Source organism: Phoenix dactylifera, chromosome 14 (genome assembly GCF_051530095.1).
Source record: "Phoenix dactylifera cultivar Ajwa chromosome 14, Ajwa_hap1_PhDact_Kaust_v1.1, whole genome shotgun sequence".
NCBI lineage: Eukaryota > Viridiplantae > Streptophyta > Magnoliopsida > Arecales > Arecaceae > Phoenix > Phoenix dactylifera.
The window spans coordinates 24411413-24428568 of record NC_143203.1 but is presented as its reverse complement, the minus strand read 5'-3'; the positions used below and the strand labels follow the sequence as shown (position 1 = coordinate 24428568).

The 17156-nt window shown below is 42.3% G+C and overlaps 1 protein-coding gene across 2 annotated transcripts; it reads left to right on the top strand.

Moving 5' to 3' along the window:
• The first annotated feature begins 6874 nt into the window (after positions 1–6874).
• Positions 6875–11142, top strand: LOC103705904 (protein SCARECROW 1-like). 2 transcript variants are annotated; one of them, XM_088710744.1, is made up of 3 exons: positions 6875–7548; positions 7741–9095; positions 10314–10968. In XM_088710744.1, the coding sequence occupies exons 1-3, from the start codon at positions 7369–7371 to the stop codon at positions 10810–10812; spliced, it is 2034 nt and encodes a 677-aa protein (XP_088566870.1). In that variant the 5' UTR covers positions 6875–7368; the 3' UTR covers positions 10813–10968. The 2 variants fall into 2 exon arrangements, with proteins under 2 accessions (XP_088566870.1, XP_008788030.3); XM_008789808.5 differs by having other exon boundaries at positions 6889–9095; positions 10314–11142.
• The last annotated feature ends 6014 nt before the right edge of the window (positions 11143–17156 follow it).

Here is a 17156-nt window from a genome sequence, read left to right as displayed (position 1 = left end):
AGTATTGTAGGTCAGTTCGATCATTCTGAAGAATGATCCGGCCACGATTATCGAATGAATTCGGAAGGACCGAGAGATGAGAGTACGGACCACTATCTGATCCGAAACATAAGAATGATGATGAGTAATGGGGTGGCCTTCCAGATCAAGCATATATTCAGAAAAGTCAACAGAGCAGCCGATGGTTGCCTATGTGATCCACTACTCAGGGTTGGGGGGTTGGGGGGGGGGGGGGGGGGGGGGGGCGCATCAGGGCCAGCTTTGCATTGACTAGACCAGCCCAGCATTGACTAAAGTGTGGAATTGACTACTTTCTACTTTCTCGGCTCACAGGTCGCAGTCAATGATCCCTTGGATACCATGCTTCAAAGTTGCAGGTCAAAGTTGTGTCTATTTTAGACTAAGTTAAGCTTGTGATAACGCAAGATTTGACCTTCTCTAGAAATATGTCACCACCCGTTGAGCCTTTTGGATGCCTTTCTTTTATTTATATATTAAATGCACGCACATGTTTACATACAGATTAACACCTCTCTTATCCCCCCCACCCCCCGCAACACGCGCACACACACACCAAAAAAAAAAAAAAATCCAATGAATTCTTTTCACCGAGCTCCTCCATAAAGATTGATAGTTGAAGAATTCAAATTCAGGAGCATCTGGAGCTCTTCTTTTGCTCGTGTAACATCTTGTACGGTATTTTTTATCTGAAAGTTTTCATCGAGTTTCTTCAAGATCAACTTCAATAGATGCGTGCTAGATAGCGGTAGGAGGGGAGATGCTGGATTCATCATCTGAGGTCGCCTGAACTCTAGAGTGGTGGCTGGTAAGGGCTGCCAGATCTATAACACCTCAGTTCAGAGGACCGAGCTGAAAGCGACACGGGCCGGCCTAGGCCATACTCGACACATGTTATGGGCCAGTGTAGTTATGCTTGAGGACGATTCTGCTACAATGATTAGCTGAATACAGAGTGGTACCAGTGGCGCGGGAGGGTGCCACCTCTGTTTCAGGACATCCGAGCTATGATCAGTTGTGATGTGGCCTTTCGGGCCAAGCACTTGTTCAGAAAGGCTAACAAAGTAGCGGACTGGGTAATCTTGTACGTGGCTAGTCACTTCAGAGGTGCCTTGTGAGTTGGAGGGAGTTGTTTAGGATGCTTCGGGAGTTATTATTTGCTGACATTATTGGATATATTTATACTAAATTTGTGTAAATCATTTATTTAAAAAAAAAATCAAACCAGCCAATGAATTGAACAAGCATTAATAAATATGGAGAGTTGTGTGAAGAATTAAAAGAGGATCCAGATCTGTGGTCAAATCTCAGAGGTTGAGAGAGAAAAAAAAAGAAGAAACAATGCCGATTAATATTCAAAAGCTCTCAAAACTTTAAAACAAGCGATACGTAACCTGCAATCTTGATGAATCTTACTTTTAAGATTGTCTCTTTTTTTTTCGTGTTTGAACAAGAAACCTACTGCCAGCGAGCAAATTAAGCAATGGTTCCACCGAAAAAGTAGGGGGGGACGTGGACCCATTAGTGTGAAATCATCAAAAGTTTTAGACCAGAAATATTTACAAATTAATAAAATCATCAAAGCAAAGAAATTTCTTCGTGGACACTAGCTAGGATGAGACATTAAAAGCCGTATGCACACTCACATCAGATGACGGAAGACCAGTCCATCTGTGTCGTAATAAGATGGATATTAGAAAAGTTGGTCAAAGAAGGATCACATAATGGGAAGGAAACTGGGGAACTACCAACGTGCCACGAGATAAATGGTCGTCCACTTGGCCGGACTTTGTAGAAGGACGTTGGCGAGTCTTTATCCTTCCTCCGTCGTCACCTTGTCCATCTGATTGGACCTGTCACTGATGCTATAGATCTCCACCTTGGCCATCTTTGCATACAAGAAAGGAACGGGCTTAAGTGGCAGTTTGGGTAGGACTCGTTTGTCATGGGGACATGAATGTTTCCTTGAGTGTTACGGATCCATTCAGGTCCTGTTCGGCACTTTCATCATCTTTTGTCACAGTGAGAGGACCATGGTTTTAATTAAAAGCCATAATAAAATATGATATTTGCCATGGAGCTTTATTCATGCTGTGGAATACTTAGCAGGTTGAGCATTTTCTGGCTCAGATCCTTCATATGATTATTCTGAACAAAACGTATGCGACCAAAGATAAGTCTGCAATCTTGGAGAGATATATGAGAGCAAAATCCATGTTTAGGATGTGTTTTCTTCCTATATTGTGTATTGATGGAGGAGCTAGGTTTGGTTGTCTCGTGTTGTCGGCAAAGAGAATTTTAAACTAGGTGTCTTTCAAGGCGGGCTAGGACAATGAAGTAGAGGCATAAAGTAGGAAGAAACATAGTATGAAGGCATAAAGTAGAAAGCAACAAGTTTGAAGGACAATGAACCAAGTCCAAGGGACCTACATAGCAATATGTATGATAATCTCTTGTATTCTTTCCCTTCCTAAGAACAGCATGCAACTATATAAAACTTTTCAAAAATGAAAATTTAGTTGTCTAGTTTAACTTTTAGGACAGAAACATATCTAAACTGCGCTTGTTCGAACCGTAAATCATGGAAAAACCTGACCTCTCAACTGAAAAAGAAAAGAGGAAGAGAATAAGAGTGTTTATCCTTTTCCAAAAAGTTTAGTGGAAAAGTCAAAAACTTATATCAGGTGACGCATACACATGAAAGGATTATTATTGAGCCAAGATAGAATAGAATCTAACTCAACGAAACTTTGATCCTAGACTAGTTGAATCAGCTGCATGACTCGGTTTTTTTTTTACCATTCTTCTTTCTTACCACTTCATCCCATTTGTATGGTACAATTCTCCTCCTTTATCTAAACTACTTGGAAGCAGCTACGTACGAAGTATTATACATTAAGCATAGCATAAGCGGGGTTGAAATCAAGATAAAAGATAATCAAGATAATTTAATAAATAACCGAATTGAAGGGGCCGAAACTCACGATCTCAAACAATATTGAGCTCCGATACCATATTAACCTACTAATTGATCTGAAAAAGACTTAAACTAATATGAAAAGGATCAACAATACATATCAGGATTAATAAAGCCAACCTAGCTAGTTAATGGATCCGCACTACTAAGCAGTTAAATTCGTAATTGTTCATAGTGTTCATGACATGTAATACAAGATCGAGCTTCATACCCGATAAGTATATTATAAAGATTAATTTCTCACTTTTTTCCAAAACAATTATATTGTTCAAATTTTATAACATATTATACTTTTATAAGATTATCCTATCCTAGCAAAACATGTGTTTTCTATTAAACTCATTAACTTGCAAATAGATTTAAGTAATATATAAAATCCAAAAATGCCCTAGTTATCTCCTCCTGGACTTAGGGTACCATAGGTCTCTCCGTTGGCTGGTCATCAGGTCCTCAATGATGGTTGGGCCACAACGCCACCAAGAAAAGCATTGGGCTGTCGGAAACAAGGAGTGCGACGGGGCCCCACCTCCATGTATCGTATCTATAAGCTTCCACCGTGTACAACGCCAAGGAGGCCGCATGTCGACGTTGCCATCACCGCCGTATACTAACCGCGCTGATCTCGCAAGCAAACAGCAGGGCTTGTTTCGAACTGTCGGCGTCCAGCTTAGTACTCTCTCGCCCTCGTAGGCCCGCTCCGTAGGAACAACAGCTAGCGTCGACCCCACGTTGAGAGCCAGGCCAAGGCGTTCGGTGATCGCACCGCGGGTGACAAGATAATTGAGCGCGTAGGCCAAACAGGGGCATATTCCAGAATAGTTGATAAATTGAGCAGGTATTTCATGGTACAAAGCTAAATATGTTGCTGTTTAATTTGATATATACTGCTTAATATTTTTTTTCTAACAGCTTAAGTTTTTGGATTCGTATGATTAATTAAGATGGTATGAATGCTTGAGGTTGCTGGAGGTTGTGAATTTAAATCCCTTTTGTGCTAGTTATTTGTTATCTTGCCCTTGTATTTCGATCTCCAGATACATAATAGATAATGAGAAGTCACTATATGTTTGGGTGGTAATAGAAAATTAAATCTGTTCAATTCGACGATGAAGAAGTGCAAATGCAAGTGTTGGAAAACATTGATGCCTATATTCATGAGGAGATAAGAAGAGAGTCTTAGAAGCCGAAATTAAAAAACACGCACATCAACTCCAAAGTTTTAAATTGTACCAATGATGTGATCTATGGTAATAGTCTTGCCGAGAATTATGTTCAGGACCACTCTATTAATGAACCAAAGATTATAATTCATGCAATCAAATTTTGCCTGTTTACTTGGGGATAAAATTGTGGATCATACGATAATAAGACATATAACAAAGATTGCACGGTAAAAATTGATATTAGTTATCAAAAATCATTTATACTAAATACAACACCAAGTTTATGCAAAGATGGATAGTATTTAATTCTATAAGACGTGCTAAACTAAAGAATGATAAGCGATTGTATGTAAATGTACGGTATGAGACAGCATAGAACCACTTGAGATTTTTTTCATTAGAAAGCCCTTCCACCCAACGAATGCACGCCGTACACCGTTCCAAGATGGTCATTTAGATGTTAATATTGTTTTCCTATTTTGATACTAATTCTATTTTGTATAGGTTGTTTGTAATATTTATCCACAATATATCAATGTAATATTTTGCGAACAGTGAAAACTAACAATTGTATGACACTATAATGCAGCATATTCGTTTTAAAATTGCCAACCCACTATTCTTATAATTTAAACGATTTAATTTTTATCTAGTGTTCGACATACTTAAATATTTCAGTTGTTCACCCATCAGCAAACTAGGCAAAGTTTTGAGCATGCACATTCCTCCTCCCTCTCAAATAAATCTAATCTTTATTCTTTTCCGGCCGTTACTATTTTCAAAAGAACTTATTCAACTCTCTCTCTCTCTCAATAAAAAAAATGGTGTCAGCGTGTGTGGGGTAACCAAGAGCAGCAGTAGCTCATTAGCAGCATTCCTTCTCTCTTGCACTGCGATATTGAATGCCTCCTGCTACTCATAGTTCTCTCAAAAAACACACTTTTATTTCTCAAATTATTGAATGTGTGAACCAGAAATGGTCTTATCTTCTTCACAATCTTTCACAGTTGGTCACCAGGACTTGCTTTCATGGACCACCAAGGGTGAATAACGAGCTGCTCTGAGCCCAAGCAAATACGCCTGCAAAGGTATAAATGCCCATGGGTCAACGGTAGCTTTGTGGGAATAATTCCTATTAATTCTGGCGAGCAGAGGCTGGGACTGGGGCCTTTGGGACCAGCCATCACTCCCGAGGAGAGAACCGGAGGGGGTTGGCGGACGCTGCTTGCCGAGTGCGACAGCCATCGATCGAGCGGTCCTCGCCCGCTGTCAAACTCCACAGCGACGCCATAAACATCCGGCGTACGTAGAGAGAAGATATAAGAAGATGAGAAAGGCACAGCAACTCATCAGGGATGGTAAGGATAAATTATGGCTGCAAATCCCTTTTTTTTTTTTTTTCTAAACTAGGTGGAACTCTTTTCTGCCCAGAAGATAGTTGATAGATGGATTATGAAATGAAAATAATGATGGTTAGGAGATATAGGCAAAGACATTCGCTTTGAAGTCACTGTCTATTTGATTTAATTTTTTAAATGAAAAAGAAATGTTTAGTTTTTCTGTATGAATTCTTTAATTAAAAATTAAAGGTTCTGAATTCAATTATTGATAGTTTATTCTTGAGTGTTCAAGTCTAGGTGATTTAATATGCTAGAGGAGCCTCCATATCTCTTAAGAAAAAAGAGTTGAACTATAGATATCTATTGGTACTATGATGTCAACGTGCTGATCCGCAAATCTAATTTTGTACTATTGTTTTGGGTCAAGTTACTTAAATCTATTGGCAACCATATCTGATAATGTGCCCGGTCTTATATACTTTTGTTAATGTTTTAAAAATCATAGGTTTTTTTCCTTGTTACAAGAGCACTATGAGAGACAACAGATTTTCTGCATGCCGGACAATATAATTCTTTTTGTAAAAACTTTGGTGCAAGATACGTCCTGGTAAGTAGAAAAGAATGAATGGCATTAATCCTCAATGCTCCATCGAAGGCGCTTATGGCTTTGTAAATGATTTATTGGCAATAATTTGAAATTTCCTAAACTGCAAGCTGCGTAGGATCTGAACTTTTACAAGGAAAAGCTTCCTTGGTCTATCAAAGAGATATGATAAGATAGTATAACTCAATTTAAATGGTGGTGAGCTTAATTGAAGGGCCACTAGGATAAGATTCAAGGCATGATGTCCTAATGTTGTTTCATCTGATGATCCGGCATGGCAGCAACTTCCTTTTTAGCAATTAGACGTGGACCTAACTCGTGCTTCCCGTAAATTGGGTCAAGTACTAGCATTGCCCGTAAATTATACGTGCTAACAAAATATGCACTTCTCTAATAGGAGATCATTCGCACAATGATTGTGAATTCAAATTATTTGTTCACTGTTTTCTTGTACTTATACCAATTATTTGCCGTTACTGCTCATCGCGTGACACGATAGACAAAAAAAAAACATAGGAATTATTTGATACACCTTGTAATCTAAGGCAAAAGCCTCTAATATCTAAGGTAACAGAGTGAGACATCCCAAGATATTCGTCGCAGCAAAATCAGAGACCAAGTCTTCCATGGAAAAACCCAGCAAAACGCATCCACTCATTTCAGCCTGAGACTTCTATCTTGTTTCCAAGCGAATCACAAACGGAATCCAAAATCTTTGAAATGAGAAAAAGCCAGCGAGCAGAAAAGGGAATGAATAAGATATGGGCAATCTGGGCAAGTAGCAGCGAGGTGTGCGAAAGGAGAGCAGCCTGCGATAGGTTTCTCCCTCTCCAACCTCAGACTCCCCAGGTCAAAAGAAAAAAGGCAGAGGCTTAGCATTAAGTAAAACCCCACTCGCCAGAAAGGCAGCACAGTAGGTGGAGGCCCCAGCCCGCCTGGGAGATCGCGTTTGCGTCCCGAGACGAGCCAAGGTCGTGGCCTTTGAAGGGGGGGGGTGGGAGGGGAGGGAAGAGCGCGCGGGCACCGAATCCGACCGACGCCCCATGTCCAAATCCCCCCGCCGTTATCTCCTTGGCAGAACCCAATGCCCTCCTCGATCCTCACCTCGCCCAAATTCCGCCTCAACTCTTCTACCTTCTATTATTACTACAATTATTCCCTTCCCACTGCTCTCTTCCAATTCCAACCTCCCCACCCTTCTTCCCCTCCTGCTCCCACAAGCACCAATAATCCCATGCACCGAGCAATTTCCCCTTGTTTTTTCTGATGGCCTTCCCGTCTTGCCTCCTCCTCCCTTCTCCCTCTTCATCCCATGATCCTCCCACTATTTCTACACCCCCTCTCCTCTCCCGCTCCCAACAACAACAACTAGAACAAGAAGAACTGCTCTTTTACTTGCACCTACAGCAGCAGCAGCACCACCACCAAGAGAAGTTAGACAAAATGGTGCGCAAGCGTCCAGCCTCCGAGCTCGACCTCCAGCCCGACTCCTCCTCTTACCCCAACCCCACCCGCCGAGGGGGGGGCAACTCCTCCTCGGCCGCGCTACCCGCCGCTTTTATAGGCGATCTTCAAGCACAATCGCCTCTACTGTTCGAGACGAGTCTCACCCCCAACCCTCCTCCCATTCTCTTGCAGGCGCTACCGCCTCAGCTGCCGGCTCCGCCGGCTGTGTGCGGGTTCTCCGGGCCGCCGCTGCTCCCGACCGATGCGGAGCGGGGCGGTGGATCGGGTGCGGAGGGGTTCCAGCTTTTAGGTTCGTCCGGCATTGGTGGGTCCTCTGACGACGGGAGTGGGGACGCTGCGGCCGCCACGGCGTGGATAGATGGGATCATCCGGGATTTGATCAGCAGCGCGACGGCGGAGGTGTCGATCCCCCAGCTTATCCACAACGTTCGGGAGGTTATCCATCCGTGTAACCCCGGCCTCGCCGCTGTCCTCGAGTACCGCCTTCGGTCCTTGACGTTAGTTCCGCCGCCTTTTCCGTTGCTTCCCAGCGGCGGAGCGGCGGAGCCGTCGGAGAAGCGGAGGCGCCCGGCTCCGGCGCTGCCGGAGATACCGCCACCGCCGAAGCGAATCGATCCATCGCCGTCGTTCCCGTCCTGCGCCGCCGGAGCGTCCAGCCAGCAGCTCCCTAGCTGGGAGGAACCCAATCCGAATCCAAGTCCCAGCTATCCCCGGTTCCCTACCCCCCAGCAACCCCGTCCGCAGCGGAGCTCGGCGTCCGCCTCCTCCGACGAGGCCACCGCGGCGACCGCTGCCGCGGCGGCCGCGGCAGCGGCGGCGAAGGAGAGAAAGGAAGAGATCCGCCAGCAGAAGCGCGACGAGGAGGGGCTCCACCTTCTCACCCTCCTCCTCCAGTGCGCGGAGGCGGTGGCCGCAGATAACCTGGAGGAGGCGAACCGCCTATTACTCGAGATCTCAGAGCTCTCGACCCCGTTCGGCACCTCCGCCCAGCGCGTGGCCGCCTACTTCTCCGAGGCGATGTCGGCCCGCCTCGTGAGCTCCTGCCTGGGCCTCTACGCGCCGCTCCCCTCCGTCCCCCACCGCGCCCGCCTCGTCTCGGCCTTCCAGGTCTTCAACGGCATCAGCCCCTTCGTCAAGTTCTCCCACTTCACCGCCAACCAGGCCATCCAGGAGGCGTTCGAGCGCGAGGACCGCGTGCACATCATCGACCTCGACATCATGCAAGGCCTCCAGTGGCCGGGCCTGTTCCACATCCTCGCCTCCCGCCCCGGCGGCCCACCGCGCGTCCGGCTGACCGGGCTCGGTTCGTCCATGGAGGCTCTGGAGGCGACGGGGAAGAGGCTGTCGGACTTCGCGCAAACACTTGGTCTGCCGTTCGAGTTCTGCCCGGTGGCGGAGAAGGTGGGGAATTTGGACCCCGACCGGTTGGGGGTGAACCGGAGGGAGGCCCTGGCCGTTCACTGGCTCCACCACTCCCTCTACGACGTCACGGGCTCTGACACCAATACACTGTGGCTTCTCCAGCGGTATGTAGCTCCATCTTGCCCTACCCTACTCTACTTTATCATGCGTTTGAATTTAAAAAAAAAGGTTGCTTCTTTTGTTACTTCCCCTTCCCACGGTGCCATGATTACCGTTCGGCATAACTTACGGCAGTGAGCTACGAAGAGTAGCTGCTGCCTCGACTGATCTTCTCCCGCATCTTCCCCTCTTCTTGTTCTTGCTCTCCTTTTCAACACCCTTCTTTCACATTTTTTAAGTAGAAGATGATAACAAGTACTGATTATTAGCTCTGCGCAGCGTTTCCTTTGCTCTCATTACTGTTTGCTAAAAACACTTGGTAGACATTTCAGTGAAAATTTTTATTAGTCATTACTTGTAGCCTCAATGCAGTAAATAATGGCTGATATGTAGCATATAGAAGGGCTAGGAATGAGAGTTCTATTGGTCTACAATTCAGGAATGCACTTCCTATTACTACTTCTTATCCTTTTCCTCCCTCAACAAGATTAGATGATAGTTTATTTTGGCCACTTTTCTTGTAGTAATGATTCTTTTCACTAGTTTTAACCCAGTAATTAGTAACTGAACTTTGGCATTGGGAATGCTAGATTGGGGTGATTGTTTCTACTAAGATCTGCTTGAAAGAGAGCCTACAGGTGGTAAATATTCTTGCTTCGCAGTCTCTTTTTTTTTCCCCCCTTCTTTATATAGAAGTTGGCATCCTCATCTTGACAAGATAACATGGTAGTTCATTTTTGAATATTTTTCTCCTTGTAATGATGTTTTTAACTACTTATAATCACTGTACGTAGTTTGGCATTGGGAATGTAGGTACCACTAAGAACTTCTTCAGAAGAGAGCCTACAAGTACTAAAAGCTTCGATGTCAACATTCTACTGAGATCTTATGATAAGAGAACCTACAAATACAAAATATTAGTCCCCCCTCCGGGGGCCAAAACAATATCTTCATTTTGTCTGTTACTTATGAATTGCTAGTTTATTTCTGCTCCTTCCGCAGCTGCAATCAATCACTAATACTTAGGACTTGTGAAAGATACGCTAAAAATGCGCCTAAAGGCAGTAATTATGACTCCTTGGTAGCCTTTCCGCTCCTCTCGCAGCGTGTCATGCTTTTTACCTAGCAATAATTATTACTTTATTACTTTCAGTGCCGTAGCAATAGACTAATAGTTAGCCGTTTCTATATTGGCAAATGGTTGCATGGTTCTCTTGACGCAGGCTGGCGCCGAAGGTGGTAACAATGGTGGAGCAAGACCTGAGCCAAACAGGCTCATTTCTCTCCCGTTTCGTGGAGGCCATCCACTACTACTCGGCCCTCTTCGACTCCCTGGGCGCCAGCTACGGCGAGGACAGCCAGGAACGGCATATCGTCGAGCAGCAGCTCCTCTCTCGGGAGATCCGCAACGTGCTCTCCGTCGGCGGGCCGGCGCGCACCGGCGAGGTCAAGTTCGGCAACTGGAGGGAGAAGCTCAGCCAGTCCGGGTTCCGCGTCATCTCCCTCGCGGGCAACGCCGCCGCCCAGGCCACCCTCCTCCTCGGCATGTTCCCCTCCGACGGCTACACTCTTGTCGAAGAGAACGGCACTCTCAAGCTCGGCTGGAAGGACCTCTGCCTCCTCACTGCCTCCGCCTGGCGGCCCATCCACCCTCCCTCCTCCACCACCACCACCACCACCACCACAACCGCCACCGCCACCACTCTTTGCTCCTCCCGGTAGTTGGTCTGTTCAAAAGGAGACCAAACTTTTGCTCGCTTGCTTGCCCATCTGGGCTTCTATAGCTAGAAACCAGCCGGCCGACCGCCTATCTTTCTTTGTGTATACGAGACGGATGTTTTTGCCGGATCAGAAACTAGTGAGCAAATTGGGTGAAAAGCACAATGTGTTTGTGTGGTCTTTTGCTATGAGTGCTACAAACGAGGTGGAGACCTGCACTGGTTTTTTCTCCCTACGGTTATTTCCAATGAGGGGTCGCTCTCTCTCTCTCTCTCTCTCTCTCTCTCCCCGCTGTTGTTTTTTTTACTCCCAAGAAAGAGAAAGGGAAGTAAATGACTTGTCTATGTGATTGATTTCTCTCTGGCAGACGGGGCTGTAGACGGATAAGGGCGTGGTTTTTTCTTCTTTATTTTGGCTCGTAGCATAGCTTTCGTTGAGGGCTGAGGGGGTGAAGAGAGGGGTTATTACCGCATGGAGGAAGCGAGCATGTTTAATGTAGTGTGGGGTTGTGTCCTTTTTACTCCAATTCCAAGCTAGAGTTCAAATTAAGGTCAGTTTTCGGGCTGGGATCACATGGTGGAGGAGGGTGACCGATGGACTGATGGGTTTAGCTCTCTTTTGGGGACCAAATCATCAGAGGCTTGAAGTGTCACGTCAAGGATCGGAGAAATTAAATTTCTTTAGTGGAGGAGTTGGTCGTAGCATTGAATGTGTGGGGGGATGATTCAGTGGTACAATTCATCCGTAGTACCACCTGCACCAGTCTCTCTGTTCCTCTTTTCCGATAGCTCGCTTCCTCTGTGTCCTGTAGTCACCTACTGGATTAAATTATAGGCCGATTGGCTCGCATCAAAGTAGCTCCGCAGTTCAGTTCAATAGAAAGAAATCGATAGTTGTGCCCCGGATCTAATTTGTATCTTGCTCATATTAAAAATATGTGGTAGGCCTATCTACTTCTCTAGGGAAAAAAAACAAAAAAAAAACAGTAGTTGGTGGCTCTTAATATTTATTATGTACAAGACACTTGGTTACGTAATATATATATAAGATTGGAGATAAAATTGCCATTTTGTGATCGGCTGATGGCATAAATTTAGTTTAGATGGGGCATTATTGCTCCATACAAGCTGATATAAAATGATTAATCTAATTGTTAAATTATTATATTCTTTGGATTTTATCTATCCTGTAAGATGTTTTATATGACCGTTTCTATTAATTGTAATGTGTTCCAAATATTTTATCATAAAAAACTTTCTATAAGTTAATATCAAATATATAAATTAATTAGAGAGAATTTCTCACAATGCTTAAGCTAAATTAATTCACAATGATTTGACTTATTACTTTGTTTGGGAAAGATTTAAGAGGAGCATGTGTACGGAATGAGAGCATATAATTTAATACACTTGGAGAAATTTTATGTAGGAAACAGCTCTTGTATCCATAGTAGTTCAGATTAGACTGACTCGCCGGGAATGCAACATACCTAATTGACTTATTTTATATTCTTATTTTTTCATTTTTGAATGTAAGATTATGTAACCTATACGTCTAACTAAGTTTAGGCCTTAGGGGAAGGCTAATCCAGCTTGAGTTGCACCACATTTCAATGCAGCTTGTGGAGGCTCCAATGCAGTAGGACCACAAGCTTGTGGGGTTGCTGACCGTTGGCCTGCAAACGTTTCTAATAAAATAAAATATTACAATAAAAAATTTATAGAACTGCAAGTCAGCAGTAGGACCAATAATATTTTACCGTAAAAAATATTGGATAGTTAAAAAATAATATATATATAAGATGAATATGGTTGAAATGAGAAGGTTGAAATAGATATATAGTGTTACAAGAAAAGAAAGAATAATAAATAAACTTATTTATAAATAGGAGTATCAATTAAGGATAAATAGAGGGAAGGACGACTTGGATGGTCTAGAAAAGTTACAACATAAAGATGCATCAATATGAAAGAATAATTTGATACTTGGAGCAAAAATCAAATGTGATTGAATAATAAGGAAGAACTTGATATTGCTGCACCTTTCAAAAAATTTGGTCCTAAATAGAGTGGAATGGAGGAAAAGGATTTATATAGCTTAACTCAACTGGTTTAGGATTATGACTAAGTTAAGTATAAAAAACCTCTTCTCATGGAGTTAAAATTGTCATTTTGTGATAGGATCTGTTGGAGCATTATTAATCCATAGAAGCTAATATAAAATGATTAATGTAGCTATTAAATTATTATATTCTTTGCATTTTAACTATCTTTTAAGATGTTTTATATCACTAATACTATTAATTATAATGTGTCCCAAGTATTTTATTACAAAAAACTTTCTATAAGTTGATATAAAAAATATAAATTAATTAGAATGAATTTCTCATAACACTTAAGCTCAACTAATCCACAAAGATTTGAATTATTAAGTGAACCAACAAATTAAATAAGCATGATTTGTCTCCTTCCCTCTTTATTACTTTGTCTAGGAAAGATTCAGGAGTAGCATATGCACGAAGAGGGAGCATATAATTTAATACACATGGAGAAATTTCATTTAGTAAACAGCTCTTGTGTACAAAAAAAATTCCAATTAAAATAACTCAACGGGAATACAACGTACCCAAAATTGACTTATTTTACATTCTTTTACTTCTTTTTTGAGGGTAAGATTATGTAACCTATATGCCGGACTCGTTTTAGGGAAGTTAATCAAGCTTGAGCTGCACCACCTTCCAAGCCTGCTCGTGGAGACTCCAATGCACCAAAAAACATTACAATATGTGAATTGAGCCATGAGCGGCCCAACTCTATCTAGCAACTAAAACTAGAAGTTTTAGGTTGGAGTTTTTAATTGTTCATTCTCAAATACCAAGTACAGGTGGTTGTCCCTCAAATTCATTAGAAACATAGATAAAAAGATGTTCCATTCTTCCAAAAAATGGTGCTGCATTTATTTATTTATACCCGATTCAGAGCACCTCAGAATCCAACATTTTTCATTGGCTAATGGATTCGGATTCTTACCTGGGCCAGTCAATGTCTATCTCGAGCTATTAATGCATTATAGAGTGATTAAAATGGAATGCAAACCTCATGATATCATGGTTGTTGTTAAAAATTAATCTAAGAAAAATGTCTTTTGTTTGCCAAATAGTTTGGGAAACTGCTGGCATGCCTGATTCGAATTCGAGTTCATAATCCACGAAGTGTTCATTATTGATAAATTAGATTCACTTTGAGTATCTTGAGATTTTTTTTTAAACGTTTTGCATCGTTGATTAAATTTATTTCCGTTTGTAGAAAGTAATTCAAAGAATGCTTTAATTTGTTAAATAAACAAGAAGACTTTTGCGCAAAAGAGTAAATAAGGTGACTAACACAAAATCAGCATTTTCAAAGGAAGAAGAAGGGAGATTTGCCTGTGCTATAATCATCTAGATTTTATACTTGGAGATGCATCAACCATGGTTACTAAATAAAGTAGTGCGACCATTAGGATAAGACATAGTTTACAATATAAAATCATCAGAATTAGGAGGCAAATGATATAGGAATAACGACTTAGCACCATAATTTATATATAAATCTTCAATTGGTCGCCTGTGCCAACAAGAGAGGAAGGATAGTTGGGCTTGAAATTCTCAATTCCGTCTTTATTGATAACTGTGTGTGCTTTGAGTAGGCCATTTTTTTTATTGACATAATCTAATTAAAACTCTACTTCATGGAATGCGTTGATTCGTTAAGGTTACATATGAAAGAAATTTAAAAAGGAGTTACAAGGCAATTGGCATGGAGATCTATAATTTCTCACCATTCTCTGTGAGGCCGAACCATATCGCAAACAACTACGATTGGAATCCATTCTCTCTAGTCACTTATGATTTGGCCCATCAGGTAACAAGCCGCTGGAGTCTATTGGGTCGCCTTTGGGCCGAAATAGAGGCCGGGATTCCTTGGGCAAGCTCTTTTTCTTTTTTTTTTTGCCTCAATAACATCAAGAGCAAAAAACACACAAAACTCGACCATTGCCACTAAGAACCGACCTGTCTTAGGCACCAAACAACCGATGCAATGGAGTTGGAAAACTCGGCAATTTGTTGTTTAGGCCGAGTTCAATGAAGATCTATGGCAAATGGGCGTTGTTGGGATTCTGGTTCGATGGTCGCTCTCCGACTTAAAACAGCATAAACGAAAAACTCCTCTTGCTGGAGTAGGTCCAGCAGAAGATTCTCCGATGCTTAAGTTGGGACAATGCCCAAAGAACAGAAGGAGGTTTTCAACAATCTGTTAGGACGTTTGAGCACTTACCTCAAAGGTCTCCCTAAGAAGATGGTTGTATAGGGGAAAAAAAATACCAACAGCCGTGGAATTCGGTCACGTGGGTCAACTAGAAATAGTTGGCCTCCGCACACCCGAATATCAGGTGCAAACATCTCGCACACGGATCACGTGATATCTATTAAGCCAATGGAATTTCGGTAACCGCTTGGGATCTCAGCTATAGTGCTGCTAACTGTAGAGAGTTTTCGAGGTTCGGACTTGGCCGTGCGCTTTTGGGCGCGCCAGATGGCTACTCTTGACTAGTTGTGTACTGGCATCATGGCAAACTCTTATTGCATGGTCTTTCTATTCTCTGAATATCGTCTTGACTTAGGCATCGAAGAGTCCTTTGTCGGATACACTTCAACAGAAGAACTTCTTCTTTTATTCAATTTCAGGTCAGAACGAAGCCATCGAACAAAAATTCCAACAGCGCCCGTCCGCCACAGATCTTCACCGAGCTCGGCTTGAATAGTCAATCGTCTAGTTCTCCAGCACCGTTGCCTCGCTCATCCAGTGACCAGTGCCTAAGACACTCTCAGCGGCGACATTGACAAATTTAAAATTCTGAAAACTTTAGCAAAGCATGTTACTGACGACGATGCGCTTGATTTCTACAGTTACATATTGTTTGATGTGGTTTTGGAGTTCAAGTAGCATTTGCACAAGAAAGAAATGATTGATGGGAATGGCTTTCCATGAAATATTACATGTTTCTGATGATTTTGCACGTCTTAATCGAACTCAACTTTTCTTTAGGATTGTTGGAAAGCATATATGGTAATAATTAATCGCCTGAAATGATTGATTTTGTCGGTTGTATTCTCACCAACGTCCTATCATGCATTATAATGATCCTTTAAAGGTCAACTAGTTTTACCCCCCCAAAAAAATGTTAATTAGCTGGGTTGGTATACGATCAAAACCAAGTAGGTGGACAACATTTGTCCGGACCAAATGCTTCAAGTGTTTAATTTTCTCTGAAAACTAGAGAGAATGAAATTTTGACTGGTTATTTTATAAAAAATTAATGCATGTCAAACTGAAAGTTCAAATGAGATTCTCCTCTCTAGGATGAGAGATAGGGTTACCAAGCTACACATGGAAGATACTATGACTTTTGCCCTGTGACGATGAGCTTGAATGATCTTTCTATTTTCCATGTCAACAAAAATACTAATAATAATCAATTTTCATGTATTATTTTCTAACTCAATTTGTCATACATACATCCAACACTAAACTGCCGGCTAATTTTAGATATTTGAGAGATAATCGTCCCATGATCGGTTTTCATCTAAAACCTAACATCTCCATGCATGATGCTCAGTGTCTGGTTATGACCTATCAATGGATCAGAAAAGTGGCTTTTGCTATGATTTAGTGGCTCATATTTGGTTCCCATTAGGTGGACCAGGATAAATAAGTGATTAGAAGAGCCATCCCCCTTTGACAAGTCTACAGAGAAGTATTCAAACTGGCCGAGTCAAGCATAGACCACTCGACGAAACTTTCAATCACCATCGGTCAATCGAACCCATTAAACTAGTCCTTGGCCAGCGGGTCCAATTCTGCGGTTCGTCAACCGGTCGCCGGCGGATCCTGATGGAGGCGTAGCTCGCCCGTTCCGTCTCACACCAAACAGCCTTTTTTTTGGCGACGTGTCAGATTCTTAGAGGAAAGCAAGGCACAGAATTACAATTTTTTTGATGGGTCCCATTTATACGTAGATTCAGCTTTCAAGCTTGCCGACGTGTCAACCTATGATTGGTGAACAAAGCAGGTCACTTGATGTCGTGCCCTAACGAGGCTTGGCTGTTGATAATAAAATCTGTTTGCTTGGATGGAATCTTTCGTTGCACGATATTTTAATTTTTTAAATATTTTTAACTATTTTATTTAATTTTATTGGATTTAATTATATTAAAATAATATGCTGGAAAAAAAAGCATGATACGGCAATGTTCCTAAATCATCACTAGATTCTCAAATAGATGCCGCTTAGATTCGCTGTCACGT

Coding starts and splice junctions, on each gene's coding strand:
- LOC103705904 (XM_008789808.5), top strand. CDS start 7,369: ATGGCCTTCCCGTCTTGCCTCCTCCTCCCTTCTCCCTCTTCATCCCAT. Junction 9,096..10,313: donor ACACTGTGGCTTCTCCAGCG/GTATGTAGCTCC, acceptor CTCTTGACGCAG/GCTGGCGCCGAAGGTGGTAA.